Source organism: Panulirus ornatus, chromosome 39 (assembly GCF_036320965.1).
Source record: "Panulirus ornatus isolate Po-2019 chromosome 39, ASM3632096v1, whole genome shotgun sequence".
NCBI classification, from domain to species: Eukaryota; Metazoa; Arthropoda; class Malacostraca; order Decapoda; family Palinuridae; genus Panulirus; species Panulirus ornatus.
This window is the reverse complement of record NC_092262.1, coordinates 13,838,457-13,856,651: the sequence shown is the minus strand read 5'-3', so window position 1 is coordinate 13,856,651 and position 18,195 is coordinate 13,838,457. Positions and strand designations below refer to the sequence as shown.

Here is an 18,195-nt window from a genome sequence, read left to right as displayed (position 1 = left end):
TAGCTCAGAGTGCTAATTTTTTTTTTTTTTTTTGCTTTGTCGCTGTCTCCCGCGTTTGAGAGGTAGCGCAAGGAAACAGATGAAAGAAATGGCCCAACCCACCCCCATACACATGTATATATATACGTCCACACACGCAAATATACATACCTACACAGCTTTCCATGGTTTACCCCAGACGCTTCACATGCCTTGATTCAATCCACTGACAGCACGTCAACCCCGGTATACCACATCGATCTAATTCACTCTATTCCTTGCCCTCCTTTCACCCTCCTGCATGTTCAGGCCCCGATCACACAAAATCTTTTTCACTCCATCTTTCCACCTCCAATTTGGTCTCCCTCTTCTCCTCGTTCCCTCCACCTCCGACACATATATTCTCTTGGTCAATCTTTCCTCACTCATTCTCTCCATGTGACCAAACCATTTCAAAACACCCTCTTCTGCTCTCTCAACCACGCTCTTTTTATTTCCACACATCTCTCTTACCCTTACGTTATTTACTCGATCAAACCACCTCACACCACATATTGTCCTCAAACATCTCATTTCCAGCACATCCATCCTCCTGCGCACAACTCTATCCATAGCCCACGCCTCGCAACCATACAACATTGTTGGAACCACTATTCCTTCAAACATACCCATTTTTGCTTTCCGAGATAATGTTCTCGACTTCCACACATTCTTCAAGGCTCCCAGAATTTTCGCCCCCTCCCCCACCCTATGATCCACTTCCGCTTCCATGGTTCCATCCGCTGCCAGATCCACTCCCAGATATCTAAAACACTTCACTTCCTCCAGTTTTTCTCCATTCAAACTCACCTCCCAATTGACTTGACCCTCAACCCTACTGTACCTAATAACCTTGCTCTTATTCACATTTACTCTTAACTTTCTTCTTTCACACACTTTACCAAACTCAGTCACCAGCTTCTGCAGTTTCTCACATGAATCAGCCACCAGTGCTGTATAATCAGTGAACAACAACTGACTCACTTCCCAAGCTCTCTCATCCCCAACAGACTTCATACTTGCCCCTCTTTCCAAAACTCTTGCATTCACCTCCCTAACAACCCCATCCATAAACAAATTAAACAACCATGGAGACATCACACACCCCTGCCGCAAACCTGCAGAGTGCTAATAAGGGTGCCAAAAGAGTTTGGCCATAAGATAATGAACAAGGAAAGGTTGACAATGAGATTATTTCTATCAAAAGTGGAAGGGACAAGGATAAGGGGAGATCAAACTGGAGATGGAAGGATGTAGTGAAATTCATTTTGAGTGCTCTAGGTTGGAACATGCAGGAGGATGAAAGGCATGCAGAGAACAGAGTAAACTGGAACAATTTGGTAAAAAAGGGGACTGAACCAGGGTATAAGAAGCAGTTGGGGGACACCATGGGAAGGTCTAAAGGGCCTGGTTGTGGAAAAGGGGCTCTGGTTTCAGTACATTAAACATGAAAGCCAAAGAATGTATGTGGGCAAATGAGGCATTTTCTTCATCTGTTCTTTGCCAACACAGGAAGCAGCAAACAAATATGAGAAATAATAATTCTTCCACAGTAAAAGTTACTAAAAGATACATTTTCTTTGCTGAGTTAACTTCTATATGTACTACAATATCAACCTAACCTGTATTTGATCTTCTGTGATGGTAACCTGTTTGATGGCATAACCTTCTCTAAGCCGGCAAGACAGTACAGCATTAAGTGTTGTATTAAGCTGAGTCTCTCTCTCCTTCTTCCTCATTAGGGCTGTTGCTTCCTGAGCTACTGGCAGAAAGTTCGAAAATCTGAAATATTAGCATTATTAATACCATAAACACAATCTTTCCTCAGATTATCATATCAATCTATTTATATTTACTCAATTTCAGTTACCTCAGGACTTCTTTCTAAAATTGAGTCCTGATATCATCCAAGGTATCTTTCCAGAGGCTCCTTCAGTCTAAGGCTGTACTACTTCCAGGAATAGGGAAGAGTGGACTCCTTTGGAGGGAGAAGTTTTTTGATGAGACTGAACTCAAAATGATACAGCCTTGCCACAAGAGACTTTTCCCACACAATCTAACCCCATGCAGGATGAGACCAGTTACACCTCTTAATCTATCATTAAATGGCATTTGTGGTATATCTACAACAGAGTCTGCACTTGCAAGACCAAGGATCAATCGAAGGACAAGAAAGGAGTGTCACATGTGTTTCACATTACAGGCAAAATACTGAAAATCCATATTTTTTTAATCTGTAACATAAACTCCAAAAATCCATGGGCTACTGTACTTAAGTTCATTTCCAAATTTGAACACATTCCCTTTTAACAATTTCAGTCCATGACTTCCCTACTCCTTCTTAAAGGGCAGCCATGAAAGGGGTCCTGGAGGTGTAATATAAAAATACAATAAGACTGGAAGAGAGTCTTTACTTACCCATTCATTCCATTGTATCCACTGTCTGAGCAAAGGCCATGCATAATCTTTTGAAAGCCCCACGACAGTAAGGACTTGTGGTAATCATTCATATCATAATTGTAATCTTCTCCCTGGAAAAATTTAGTTTTAAAAATCCATAAGTTTGTTTTACCAAGTGCAAACACTGCAAATTTATACACCAATACCAAACATGTATTGTATGGCTGCAAGGCATGGACTATAGATAGGGTTGTATGGAGAAGGGTACACATCCACCCTCCTCTGCACAACCCTATCTACAGTCCAAGCCTCACAACTACATAACATTGATGGAACCACTATTCCTTCAAACATACCCATTTTTGCTTTCCAAGATAATTTTCTCACCTTCTGCACATTCTTCATCGCTCCCAGCACTTTCACCCCCTCCCCCACCCTGTGACTAACTTCCGCTTCCATGGTTCCATCCACTGTCAAATCCACTCAAAGATATCTAAAACACTTCACTTCCTCCAGTTTTTCTCCATTCAAACTTACCTCTCAATTTACCTGTCTATCAATCCTACTGTATCTAATTACCTTCCTCTTATCCACATTTACTCTCAGCTTTCTTCTTTCACACACTTTACCAAACTCAGTCACCAGCTTCAGCAGCTTCTCACCCAAATCAGCCATCAGCGCTGTATCATCAGCAAACAACAACTGACTCACTTCCCAAGCCCTCTCATCCACAACAGACTGCATACTTGCCCCTCTTGCTTCCTGAGCTACTGGCAGAAAGTTGGAAAATCTGAAATATTAGCATTATTAATACCATAAACACAATCTTTCCTCAGATTATCATATCAATCTATTTATAATTACTCAATTTCAGTTACCTCAGGACTTCTTTCTAAAATTGAGTCCTGATATCACCCAAGGTAGATATCTTTCCAGTCACCAACTTCAGCAGCTTCTCACCCAAATCAGCCACCAGCGCTGTATCATCAGCAAACAACAACTGACTCACTTCCCAAGCTCTCTCATTCACAACAGACTGCATACTTGCCCGTCTCTCCAAAACTCTTGCATTCACCTCCCTAACAACTCCATCCATATAAACAAATTAAACAACCATGGAGACAACACGCACCCCTGCCGCAAACCTACAATCACTAAGAACCAATCAATTTCCTCTCTTCCTACTCGTACACATGCCTTACATCCTCGATAAAAACTTTTCACTGCTTCTAGCAACTTGCTTCCCACACCATTTATTCTTAATATCTTCCACAGAGCATCTCTATCAACTCTATCATATGCCTTCTCCAGATCCATAAATGCTACATACAAATCCATTTGTTTTTCTAAGTATTTCTCACATACATTCTTCAAAGCAAACACCTGATCCACACATCCTCTACCACTTCTGAAACCACACTGCTCTTCTCCAATCTGATGTTCTGTATATGCCTTCCCCCTCTCGATCAATACCTTCCCATATAATTTCCCAGGAATACTCCACAAACTTATACCTCTGTATTCTGAGCACTCACCTTTATCCCCTTTGCCTTTGTACAATGGCACCATGCATGCATTCCACCAATCCTCAGACACTTCACCATGAGCCATACATACATTAAATATCCTTACCAACCAGTCAAGAAAACAGTCACCCCCCCTTTTTAATAAATTTCACTGCAATACCATCCAAACCCGCCGCCGTGCCAGCTTTCATCTTTTGCAAAGCTTTCACTACCTCTTCTCTGTTTACCAAATCATTCTCCCTAACCCTCTCACTTCGCATACCACCTTGACCAAAACACCCTATATCTGCCACTCTATCATCTAACACATTCAACAAACCTTCAAAATACTCACTCCATCTCCTTCTCACATCACCACTACTTATTATTACCTACCCATTAGCCCCCTTCACTGATGTTCCCATTTCTTCTCTTATCTTATGCACTTTATTTACCTCCTTCCAAAACATCTTTTTTTTTTTTTTTTTTTGCCGCTGTCTCCCGCGTTTGCGAGGTAGCGCAAGGAAACAGACGAAAGAAATGGCCCAACCCACCCCCATACACATGTATATACATACGTCCACACATGCAAATATACATACCTACACAGCTTTCCATGGTTTACCCCAGACGCTTCACATGCCCTGATTCAATCCACTGACAGCACGTCAACCCCGTTATACCACATCGATCCAATTCACTCTATTCCTTGCCCTCCTTTCACCCTCCTGCATGTTCAGGCCCCAATCACACAAAATCTTTCTCACTCCATCTTTCCACCTCCAATTTGGTCTCCCACTTCTCCTCGTTCCCTCCACCTCCGACACATATATCCTCTTGGTTAATCTTTCCTCACTCATTCTCTCCATGTGCCCAAACCATTTCAAAACACCCTCTTCTGCTCTCTCAACCACGCTCTTTTTATTTCCACACATCTCTCTTACCCTTACGTTACTTACTCGATCAAACCACCTCACACCACACATTGTCCTCAAACATCTCATTTCCAGCACATCCATCCTCCTGTGCACAACTCTATCCATAGCCCATGCCTCGCAACCATACAACATTGTTGGAACCACTATTCCTTCTAACATACCCATTTTTGCTTTCCGAGATAATGTTCTCGACTTCCACACATTCTTCAAGGCTCCCAGAATTTTCGCCCCCTCCCCCACCCTATGATCCACTTCCGCTTCCATGGTTCCATCCGCTGCCAGATCCACTCCCAGATATCTAAAACACTTCACTTCCTCCAGTTTTTCTCCATTCAAACTCACCTCCCAATTGACTTGACCCTCAACCCTACTGTACCTAATAACCTTGCTCTTATTCACATTTACTCTTAACTTTCTTCTTTCACACACTTTACCAAACTCAGTCACCAGCTTCTGCAGTTTCTCACATGAATCAGCCACCAGTGCTGTATAATCAGTGAACAACAACTGACTCACTTCCCAAGCTCTCTCATCCCCAACAGACTTCATACTTGCCCCTCTTTCCAAAACTCTTGCATTCACCTCCCTAACAACCCCATCCATAAACAAATTAAACAACCATGGAGACATCACACACCCCTGCCGCAAACCTGCAGAGTGCTAATAAGGGTGCCAAAAGAGTTTGGCCATAAGATAATGAACAAGGAAAGGTTGACAATGAGGATATTTCTATCAAAAGTGGAAGGGACAAGGATAAGGGGAGATCAAACTGGAGATGGAAGGATGTAGTGAAATTTATTTTGAGTGCTCTAGGTTGGAACATGCAGGAGGATGAAAGGCATGCAGAGAACAGAGTAAACTGGAACAATTTGGTAAAAAAGGGGACTGAACCAGGGTATAAGAAGCAGTTGGGGGACACCATGGGAAGGTCTAAAGGGCCTGGTTGTGGAAAAGGGGCTCTGGTTTCAGTACATTAAACATGAAAGCCAAAGAATGTATGTGGGCAAATGAGGCATTTTCTTCATCTGTTCTTTGCCAACACAGGAAGCAGCAAACAAATATGAGAAATAATAATTCTTCCACAGTAAAAGTTACTAAAAGATACATTTTCTTTGCTGAGTTAACTTCTATATGTACTACAATATCAACCTAACCTGTATTTGATCTTCTGTGATGGTAACCTGTTTGATGGCATAACCTTCTCTAAGCCGGCAAGACAGTACAGCATTAAGTGTTGTATTAAGCTGAGTCTCTCTCTCCTTCTTCCTCATTAGGGCTGTTGCTTCCTGAGCTACTGGCAGAAAGTTCGAAAATCTGAAATATTAGCATTATTAATACCATAAACACAATCTTTCCTCAGATTATCATATCAATCTATTTATATTTACTCAATTTCAGTTACCTCAGGACTTCTTTCTAAAATTGAGTCCTGATATCATCCAAGGTATCTTTCCAGAGGCTCCTTCAGTCTAAGGCTGTACTACTTCCAGGAATAGGGAAGAGTGGACTCCTTTGGAGGGAGAAGTTTTTTGATGAGACTGAACTCAAAATGATACAGCCTTGCCACAAGAGACTTTTCCCACACAATCTAACCCCATGCAGGTTGAGACCAGTTACACCTCTTAATCTATCATTAAATGGCATTTGTGGTATATCTACAACAGAGTCTGCACTTGCAAGACCAAGGATCAATCGAAGGACAAGAAAGGAGTGTCACATGTGTTTCACATTACAGGCAAAATACTGAAAATCCATATTTCTTTAATCTGTAACATAAACTCCAAAAATCCATGGGCTACTGTACTTAAGTTCATTTCCAAATTTGAACACATTCCCTTTTAACAATTTCAGTCCATGACTTCCCTACTCCTTCTTAAAGGGCAGCCATGAAAGGGGTCCTGGAGGTGTAATATAAAAATACAATAAGACTGGAAGAGAGTCTTTACTTACCCATTCATTCCATTGTATCCACTGTCTGAGCAAAGGCCATGCATAATCTTTTGAAAGCCCCACGACAGTAAGGACTTGTGGTAATCATTCATATCATAATTGTAATCTTCTCCCTGGAAAAATTTAGTTTTAAAAATCCATAAGTTTGTTTTACCAAGTGCAAACACTGCAAATTTATACACCAATACCAAACATGTATTGTATGGCTGCAAGGCATGGACTATAGATAGGGTTGTATGGAGAAGGGTACACATCCACCCTCCTCTGCACAACCCTATCTACAGTCCAAGCCTCACAACTACATAACATTGATGGAACCACTATTCCTTCAAACATCCCCATTTTTGCTTTCCAAGATAATTTTCTCACCTTCTGCACATTCTTCAACGCTCCCAGCACTTTCACCCTCTCCCCCACCCTGTGACTAACTTCCGCTTCCATGGTTCCATCCACTGTCAAATCCACTCAAAGATATCTAAAACACTTCACTTCCTCCAGTTTTTCTCCATTCAAACTTACCTCTCAATTTACCTGTCTATCAATCCTACTGTATCTAATTACCTTCCTCTTATCCACATTTACTCTCAGCTTTCTTCTTTCACACACTTTACCAAACTCAGTCACCAGCTTCAGCAGCTTCTCACCCAAATCAGCCATCAGCGCTGTATCATCAGCAAACAACAACTGACTCACTTCCCAAGCCCTCTCATCCACAACAGACTGCATACTTGCCCCTCTTGCTTCCTGAGCTACTGGCAGAAAGTTGGAAAATCTGAAATATTAGCATTATTAATACCATAAACACAATCTTTCCTCAGATTATCATATCAATCTATTTATAATTACTCAATTTCAGTTACCTCAGGACTTCTTTCTAAAATTGAGTCCTGATATCACCCAAGGTATCTTTCCAGTCACCAACTTCAGCAGCTTCTCACCCAAATCAGCCACCAGCGCTGTATCATCAGCAAACAACAACTGACTCACTTCCCAAGCTCTCTCATTCACAACAGACTGCATACTTGCCCGTCTCTCCAAAACTCTTGCATTCACCTCCCTAACAACTCCATCCATATAAACAAATTAAACAACCATGGAGACAACACGCACCCCTGCCGCAAACCTACAATCACTAAGAACCAATCAATTTCCTCTCTTCCTACTCGTACACATGCCTTACATCCTCGATAAAAACTTTTCACTGCTTCTAGCAACTTGCTTCCCACACCATTTACTCTTAATATCTTCCACAGAGCATCTCTATCAACTCTATCATATGCCTTCTCCAGATCCATAAATGCTACATACAAATCCATTTGTTTTTCTAAGTATTTCTCACATACATTCTTCAAAGCAAACACCTGATCCACACATCCTCTACCACTTCTGAAACCACACTGCTCTTCTCCAATCTGATGTTCTGTATATGCCTTCCCCCTCTCGATCAATACCTTCCCATATAATTTCCCAGGAATACTCCACAAACTTATACCTCTGTATTCTGAGCACTCACCTTTATCCCCTTTGCCTTTGTACAATGGCACCATGCATGCATTCCACCAATCCTCAGACACTTCACCATGAGCCATACATACATTAAATATCCTTACCAACCAGTCAAGAAAACAGTCACCCCCCCTTTTTAATAAATTTCACTGCAATACCATCCAAACCCGCCGCCGTGCCAGCTTTCATCTTTTGCAAAGCTTTCACTACCTCTTCTCTGTTTACCAAATCATTCTCCCTAACCCTCTCACTTCGCATACCACCTTGACCAAAACACCCTATATCTGCCACTCTATCATCTAACACATTCAACAAACCTTCAAAATACTCACTCCATCTCCTTCTCACATCACCACTACTTATTATTACCTACCCATTAGCCCCCTTCACTGATGTTCCCATTTCTTCTCTTATCTTATGCACTTTATTTACCTCCTTCCAAAACATCTTTTTTTTTTTTTTTTTTGCCGCTGTCTCCCACGTTTGCGAGGTAGCGCAAGGAAACAGACGAAAGAAATGGCCCAACCCATCCCCATACACATGTATATACATACGTCCACACATGCAAATATACATACCTACACAGCTTTCCATGGTTTACCCCAGACGCTTCACATGCCCTGATTCAATCCACTGACAGCACGTCAACCCCGTTATACCACATCGATCCAATTCACTCTATTCCTTGCCCTCCTTTCACCCTCCTGCATGTTCAGGCCCCAATCACACAAAATCTTTCTCACTCCATCTTTCCACCTCCAATTTGGTCTCCCACTTCTCCTCGTTCCCTCCACCTCCGACACATATATCCTCTTGGTTAATCTTTCCTCACTCATTCTCTCCATGTGCCCAAACCATTTCAAAACACCCTCTTCTGCTCTCTCAACCACGCTCTTTTTATTTCCACACATCTCTCTTACCCTTACGTTACTTACTCGATCAAACCACCTCACACCACACATTGTCCTCAAACATCTCATTTCCAGCACATCCATCCTCCTGTGCACAACTCTATCCATAGCCCATGCCTCGCAACCATACAACATTGTTGGAACCACTATTCCTTCTAACATACCCATTTTTGCTTTCCGAGATAATGTTCTCGACTTCCACACATTCTTCAAGGCTCCCAGGATTTTCGCCCCCTCCCCCACCCTATGATCCACTTCCGCTTCCATGGTTCCATCCGCTGCCAGATCCACTCCCAGATATCTAAAACACTTTACTACCTCCAGTTTTTCTCCATTCAAACTTGCCTCCCAATTGACTTGACCCTCAACCCTACTGTACCTAATAACCTTGCTCTTATTCACATTTACTCTTAACTTTCTTCTTTCACACACTTTACCAAACTCAGTCACCAGCTTCTGCAGTTTCTCACATGAATCAGCCACCAGCGCTGTATCATCAGCGAACAACAACTGACTCACTTCCCAAGCTCTCTCATCCCCAACAGACTTCATACTAGCCCCTCTTTCCAAAACTCTTGCATTCACCTCCCTAACAACCCCATCCATAAACAAATTAAACAACCATGGAGACATCACACACCCCTGCTGCAAACCTACAATCACTGAGAACCAATCACTTTCCTCTCTTCCTACACGTACACATGCCTTACATCCTTGATAAAAACTTTTCACTGCTTCTAACAACTTGCCTCCCACACCATATATTCTTAATACCTTCCACAGAGCATCTCTATCAACTCTACCATACACCTTCTCCAGATCCATAAATGCTACACACAAATCCATTTGCTTTTCTAAGTATTTCTCACATACATTCTTCAAAGCAAACACCTGATCCACACATCCTCTACCACTTCTGAAACCACACTGCTCTCTAAAATTTAATGATACTCTCTCACTCCAACTCTCATTTGCCCTCTTTTTCACCTCTTGCACCTCTCTCTTGATCTCCTGCCACTTCTTTTATACATCTCCTAGTCATTTGCACTATTTCCCTGCAAAAATCGTCCAAATGCCTCTCTCTTCTTTCACTAATAATCTTACTTCTTCATCCCACCACTCACTACCCTTTCAAATCTGCCCATCTCCCACACTTCTTTTGCCACAAACATCTTTTATGCAAGCCATCACTGCTTCCCTAAATACATCCCATTCCTCCCACACTCCCCTTACATCCTTTGCTCTCATCTTTTTCCATTCTGCACTCAGTCTCTCCTGGCACTTCCTCACACAAGTCTACTTCCCAAGCTCACTTACTCTCACCACTCTCTTCACCCCAACATTCACTGTCCTTTTCTGAAAAGCTCTACAAATCTTCACCGTCGCCTCCATGATATAATGATCAGACATCCCTCCTGTTGCATCTCTCAGCACATTAACATCCAAAAGTCTCTCTTTCACGTGCCTATCATTTAACACGTAATCCAATAACGCTCTCTGGCCATCTCTCCTACTTACATACGTTAACATTCTTTGTTTTCTGGCGATACCTTGCTAATGCAGGAAACAGTGATTAAGTATAATGAATGAAATAAAATAAATATAACCAAATATATAGTGAAATTTTCAGTAACCTCCAAGAATATATCAAAGTAGGAAGGCAAATGAATTCTCAGTTAATATATGATTTCATCACTTACCCATACATGTCATTAGCTTTCTCCTCCCACAACTGGAGGAACATCAAATGCCTGTCACTCAGTTTTTCATATTTTGCCATTTTGCATGACAGAGAAGTGGCATCAGGAACAAAAGAACACCTTTATTCATTCAAATCCAACCTACAGCTGTCATGCATAATGCAACAAAATCAAAGCCTCATATCCAAAATCAGGCCTCATAGACTTTTCCATGTCCCCTGACTGCTTCACATGCCAAATGGCAGAACATTTCCCCCTGTACACCACATTGCTCCAATTCACTCCATCCTTAGCATGCCTTATATCTCCCTTTATGCTTAGGCCCTAAACATTTATGGCCCGTTTCACTCTATCCTTTCTTATATTTCCCAGCTCCTCCTTTTCCTTGTTCTCATCACCTCCATCATATATATCCTCTAAAGTCATCCTCTAATCACTCCTGTTAGTCAACCATTTCCCAAGGAGTGAAATAGCACCAAGACCAGAAGAAACGGCTTCATTTGCTCACATCCACTCTCAATCTGCCATCAGTAAACAGCAACTGACTCACCTTCCTGATCACCCAACCTCTAACAGACTGCAGACCTAACCACCTCTCCAAGACCTTCACACCCACCTCCCTCACTATCACACATCCATGTAGCATACATACTCATCTTTACCTAAAACCACCCTCCTCTCTTCCAACATACACAAAAACTCCTCACCACTTCTTGCAACTTTCCTCCCAAACCATATATATTCATGTCACCTTCCACAAATCATCTCTGTATAATTCCTATCATATACTTTCTCCAGATCCATAAATGTCACTTAACAAATTCCTCTGTCTCACTCATATTTTTCACACAAAATCTTCAAAACAAATACCCATTCTAAACATCCTCTACCACATCTGAAGCCACACTATTCCTAGCCAATCTGATAGTCTGTGCTTGCAACCACCGTCTCAATCACCACTCTCCCATGATATTTAATGGGAACACCCAAAAAAATTATAACCTTGTAATTCAAACAGTTACTTTTGTTCCCCATGCCTTTATAGAATGACATTAAACAGGCATTTCAACAATCCTTAGGCACTTCACACTGAGTCATACATATACTGAAAACCATAACTAGCCAATTACTAATGCTGTCACCCCCTCCTTGAAAAACTCAAATGTAATCCCATCCAACTCGGATGCTCTGCCACACTTTAACATACACAAGTTATTCACAACATCTCTTTCCACCACATCACTGACCAAGATTCTCTTACTTCACATGCCTCCACCCCCCCACCCAACATCCAATTTCCTCCCTTTCCACTTTCACATCATTACTAACCTTTAAATGGAAACATCACAAATCACATTAAGAGGAAAATTTCTTCAAAACTTACAATTGGTGGCAAAGTAGCCAGATATGCTCCACATGTAGCAGTCGCTAAGAAATTCATGAGGTCTGAGAATGGAACATATCCTAAGGAAGCCTGGGGATGGTACACGGATCCCAACTGAAGAAAACTGCAAGCAATAGTTTGATTCCTTAGCTGCACCAACAAAGAGTCAAACACTGTAGCATCAGGGAGGCTTATCACACCATCTGTGATCACCACAATACCTGCAAAAATTTGAAGTCATTACGTATTCATCAAAGCTCATAATTCATTCTTGTCTGAGCCCAGACGAACTTCCCTTAGTTTGAATTACTTACAATCTGAGGAAGAATGGAGCATATATAACAAGAATACTGGAAATTTCCTGCAGTTAGCATCAATGTAACTTGCAAATTCTACTGTCAAACAATATCACATTCCTTTGCTTTTTTAAATTGTATAAAAAGACTGTTTAAGACACAACAGCAACTCTCTACATCCTACCACACAAGAGCTTTTAGAAAACAAAAGCAATTTCAAGAACTGCATGATGACAAAGTACATTTTAATAATGGTGATGAATAACATAAATACATTCAGAAATATTGCATTACACACACTAAAAATCAGTGGGAAAGGGGGTATAGCATTCTTAAACTTAAACTCTCCACCAGAGAAAAGCTAAGGTTGACCAAGAATATATCAATTTGCACGATTTGTAAATACTGTTTTTATCACGCCATGTCTTTAGAGAATATGTGGAACACTGGCAATGTTATATGCTGGCTGAAGTTGTATTTGTGACACTAATAAGGAATCTTGAATATCATTTGTCACTGTCATACTCTTTCGGATAGATGCTTCAATGGGGTATTCTTTTTACTTAACCTAATTGTTTCTCATGTCTTAGCAAGGTAAGCAAGGCAATGTCAGGAACAGTGATCTTATGTGCACACATTCACTCTCAAGCTGTCATGTATAATGAGAGGCTACATCCTAAATCAAAATATCTAATGGTTATTGATTTGAAAAATCTACTTGATCTCTGAAACAGCAATGAAAACCATATGCTAGATGATAATAAATGATTAGATGGATCCCCTATGTCATGAACAAATAAGTACTTGGGATTTTGGTTGGATTAGAATAAAGGAAGAGCATACACTGGTATTACCAAGATCCTAGAAACACATATCAGCAGGGCATCAAAAATATGTACCAGCAAAGTAGTTTTGGTATTTGGGTTACATCTAATGTACACAAAGACAATTACCTGCACTGCTGTTCTCTGGAAGCAGCTGAAGAGCAACAATTCCATATCTTAGCATGTCAACAAAACCAATATCTGGGGAGACCATTGGGTTTGTCAGTGTGGTGGGTCCCAAGAATATTGCTTCTTCCGTCATTCTCTCTCGTCCTAGTTCACGCTTTTCACGGGTAATATCCATCTGGTTGTATGTTTGTCCTGTAGCCTGATGAGATACAAAATCTATAAATGATACTGCAATTGCAAATTGAAGAACAGTAAATCCCTCAGCTCCTGATTAAGAAATGTAATTATTCTTGTTACAGTACATGGTATGTATCATGTTTAAACTCAAGACCTCTGAAGAAATTATTCCCATAACAGATCTCAGTTTTCATTTCGTACACACAGTGTACCCTCCCAAATCCAGACTAACTGATGGATAAGAGTACTGTGATGGGGCTGTGCAGTATTCTCAGTTTTTGGGCAAAGGTGAGTTTTGTAGAACAAAAACTCTCCCTCTAGAATAGTGTCCCACAAATGAGATCCTCTAACCTCCCACCCTCTGATGAGGTTTACACCTCCCAACTTTATACTGATAAAACCTGATCCCATCCATTAAACGGGAATAGAGTACCAATAATTGACAGAAAGACAGAAATGTGTGTTATTCATTACTCAAGAATACACATAAAACTCTCATTCAACAAACGAAGACCATCTTCCAAAGACAGAGGTGATAAAAGCCAGTAATCAAGCAAAAAAGTGACTTCAGGTTCAGTTTAAAACTATGATATTTACCAGCATGACTGTACAAATAAATAAAAAAAAATCCAAATAGATTATAAACAGAATGAATTTAATCATATTCACTCTCAGAAATCCAATGAACTATTTGTTCGTTCAGACCTACACTAACATAGGATAGAGACACCTGTGCCTTGCTCATGAATGCTTATCATACAGGAAGTTAGCCAACTGGATGGGTGAATTACAATAAGTGGCTCTGATGATGACTGGACATGACACTAAAGGTTGTGCTGACTTAATATCTTTTCAACTAATTCCTGTGTGAACTCAAGCTATATAAGGAACTTCAAGCTCCTTAAAGTTCTTCGTTGTCAGCCATTTTCAAAAATACAAGTGGAACCTATGTGTTAACGATGCTTCACACCATGCAGAGCACCGCAAATCATAAAAGTTTTGACTGCGAATGTGTTGCCTACAGAGAAACATCAACTGTTAGATACACTTTCAAATCACATTATCATTCTCTCTATCATACAGTATTTTCTTGTTACCTTCCACCTCACAAAGAAAAAATAAACAAAAACTGTACTGCAGTCTCACCTCAGCCAGCTGGTCCTCGATCTTGGTAAGTTTGACTTGTATGCTGTCAAGAAATTCATCAAGATTGCACACCATAAGAAGCCACCCCTGGACCAAGACTTGTTGAGACTGGGATTTGAAAAATGGTGTGTGGGCAATAATTGTCAAGTACACTTCTGGTTGAAACAGCAGCTGGCTCCCTAGAGAGATGATACATTAAATATGTACATCTACCACTTCTGGTAAAGGATGTGTGGATCAGGTGTTTGCTTTAAAGAATGTATGTGAGAAATACTTAGAAAAGCAAATGGATTTGTAAATAGAATTTATGAATCTGGAGAAAGCATATGATAGAGTTGATAGAGATGCTTTGTGGAAGGTATCAAGAATATATGGTGTGGGAGGTAAGTTGCTACAAGCAGTGAAAAGTTTTTATCGAGGATGTAAGGCATGTGTACGAGTAGGAAGAGAGGAAAATGATTGGTTCCCAGCGAATGTCAGTTTGCGGCAGGGGTGCGTGATGTCTCCATGGTTGTTTAATTTGTTTATGGATGGGGTTGTTAGGGAGGTGAATGCAAGTTTTGGAGAGAGGGGCAAGTATGCAGTCTGTTGTGGATGAGAAGGCTTGGGAAGTGAGTCAGTTGTTGTTCACTGATGATACAGTGCTGGTGGCTGATTCAGGTGAGAAACTGCAGAAGCTGGTGACTGAGTTTGGTAAAGTGTGTGAAAGAAGAAAGTTACGAGTAAATGTGAATAAGAGCAAGGTTATTAGGTTCAGTAAGGTTGAGGGACAAGTCAATTGGTAGGTAGGTTTGAATGGAGAAAAACTGGAGGAAGAAGTGTTTTAGATATCTGGAAGTGGATTTAGCAACAGATGGAACCATGCAAGCGGAAGTGAATCACAGGGTGGGGGAGAGGCCAAAGGTTCTGGGAGCATTGAAGAATGAGTGGAAGGCGAGAACATTATCTCAGAGAGCAAGAATGGGTATGTTTGAAGGAATAGTGGTTCCAACAATGTTATATGGTTGTGAGGTGTGGGGTATAGAAAGGGTTGTGTGGAGGAGGGTGGATGTGTTGGAAATGAGATTTTGAGGACAATATGTGGTGTTAGGTGGTTTGATTAAGTAATGAAAGGTAAGAGAGATGTGTGGCAATAAAAAGAGTGGGTTGAGAGAGCAGAAGAGGGTGTACTGAAATGGTTTGGTCACATAGAGAGAATGAGTGAGGAAAGATTGATAAAGAGAATATATGTGTCAGAGGTGGAGGGAACGAGGAGAAGTGGGAGACCAAACTGAAGGTGGAAGGATGGAGTGAAAAAGATTTTGAGCGACTGGGGCCTGAACATACATGAGGGTGAAAGGCGTGCAATGAATAGAGTGAATTGGAGCAATGTGGTATACTGGGGTCGACGGGCTGTCAATGGATCGAACCAGGGCACGTGAAGCATCTGGGGTAAACTATGGAAAGTTTTGCATGGCCTGGATGTGGCAAGGGAGCTGTGGTTTCGGTGCATTACACATGACAGCTAGAGAATGAGTGTGAACGAGTGTAGCCTTTGTTGTCTTTTCCTAGCACTACCTTGCGCATGCGCAGGGGGAGGGGGTGCCATTTCATGTGTGGTGGGGTGGCAATGGGAATGGATGAAGGCAACAAGTATGAATATGTATATGTGTAAATATGTATATGTCTGTGTATGCATATGTACGTATGCATTGAAATGTATAGGTATGTATATGAGTGTGTGTGGGCATGTAGGTATATACATGTGTATGAGGGTAGGTTGGGCCATTCTTTCGTCTATTTCCTTGCACTACCTCGCTGATGCGGGAGACAAGAAAGTATAATAAATACATAGAATATATCTATAACTGTCCAAAGATCCTTTCCCATGATAGGATCCTGGTATTACTCAAGAGGTGGTGAGGGAGATCACTGAACATCAGGATCATAGAGAGGAGAAGGTCTGCAGTCTACTGGAGATAAAGGGTCCTAGGAGGTGAATTGTTGTTGTATGCTAATGACAAGGCATTGGTGGAAGATTAAAGTGAGAAACTCCAGAGCTGGTGCCTGAATTCAGAATATATATGAAAGCAAAAAAAAATGAGAGTAAAAGTGAATTCTTTTTTAAAACAAAAGGTTATCAGGATAAGCCATGGAAAGAGATGCGTTAGTTGGAATGTGAGCTTGAATGGATATAACCTTGAGAAAGTGATATGTCTTAGATACCTGAGAGTGAACACAGCAGCAAATGCAACTATGCAAGTTGAAAAGTCACAGAGTTAGTGAGGGGCCTATGGTCTTGGATGCAATGGCAAGTATGTGGAAAGAGGGGTCTTTGTCAAGATGTCAAGATGTCACATGAATGCATGAGCTCAAGAAGAAAATTACAGGAGAGGATGAATGTCTCAGATATAACCATAACTAAGTTACTAACAACATATGATAGGACTGAATTCAAGCAAATATCATATTAACTAACCTGGAACATAAAACGGTCTGACGATGCCTTTTAAACATTTTTTCAAAGTGGTAAAAACTTCATCTAGCACAACGCTGCCCTTTGTTACATCCACAACTGAAGCAGACGGTGATAAATCCAGACAGACTACCAGACGATATTTTCGTGCCAGGAAGTGAAGAGTTGTGCGATGAGTGATGCGATACTTGTATAAATGTGAGGTGTCATAATCCCATTCCAGCGGGACATCCAGAGGAATCACAGACACAACTTCCAATTCCTCTTCACTATCACTCTATGATGGGGTATGAAATTTGATTTTATAAATGCACATTTCTATTCTTTTTTAATTGGAATCAAAATCTTACAGCACATTACATACATAACTTCTAAACTGATAATAAATCAAACAGGCTTTGGGAGTCAAGTGCATAAAACCATAACCTTACTTATCTAGCAATCAGATTCTTGTTGTGGTCTAAAATTGTACATTCTGAAAACTGAAAAACCTTTTCGCTCTGAACATGAGACATTCCCCAGGATATCTCCGTCAAAATCAGGGTCAAAACCTTCCAATCATTCATCAACAGCTTAGCTCATCTAAGGATTACCCTTGGCAAATAAGTGGTCACCAATGGGTCAACCAAATCAACCTGCTAACTTCCGGCAGCCCATACTTCGTGGACTGCAACTCAATAGTAGTCACAATGGGTACAGAGAAAAGTTTTTCAAAAAAAGAAGTTAGAAAAGAGTGGAAAACTAGGAAAATAATTTTGTGGGACACTTACATGAGACAAGGTCTTTCAATTTTCAAAACTTAAATCACTCTATTCTGCAATCTGTCCTGCAAACATGAAAGTATACACATGAAGTA

The 18,195-nt window shown here is 40.9% G+C and overlaps 1 protein-coding gene across 1 annotated transcript in view; it reads right to left on the bottom strand.

Moving 5' to 3' along the window:
* Positions 1–18,195, bottom strand: part of LOC139761194 (KICSTOR complex protein SZT2-like) — a 388,469-nt gene that overhangs the window by 364,873 nt on the left and 5,401 nt on the right. Inside the window, exons 3-8 of the mRNA XM_071685224.1 lie at positions 17,343–17,616; positions 14,885–15,063; positions 13,562–13,760; positions 12,313–12,533; positions 6,812–6,924; positions 6,016–6,175 (exon numbers count right to left, since the gene is read on the bottom strand). Coding sequence (XP_071541325.1) covers positions 6,016–6,175; positions 6,812–6,924; positions 12,313–12,533; positions 13,562–13,760; positions 14,885–15,063; positions 17,343–17,616 — 1,146 coding nt within the window. The remainder of the gene's footprint in view (positions 1–6,015; positions 6,176–6,811; positions 6,925–12,312; positions 12,534–13,561; positions 13,761–14,884; positions 15,064–17,342; positions 17,617–18,195) is intronic.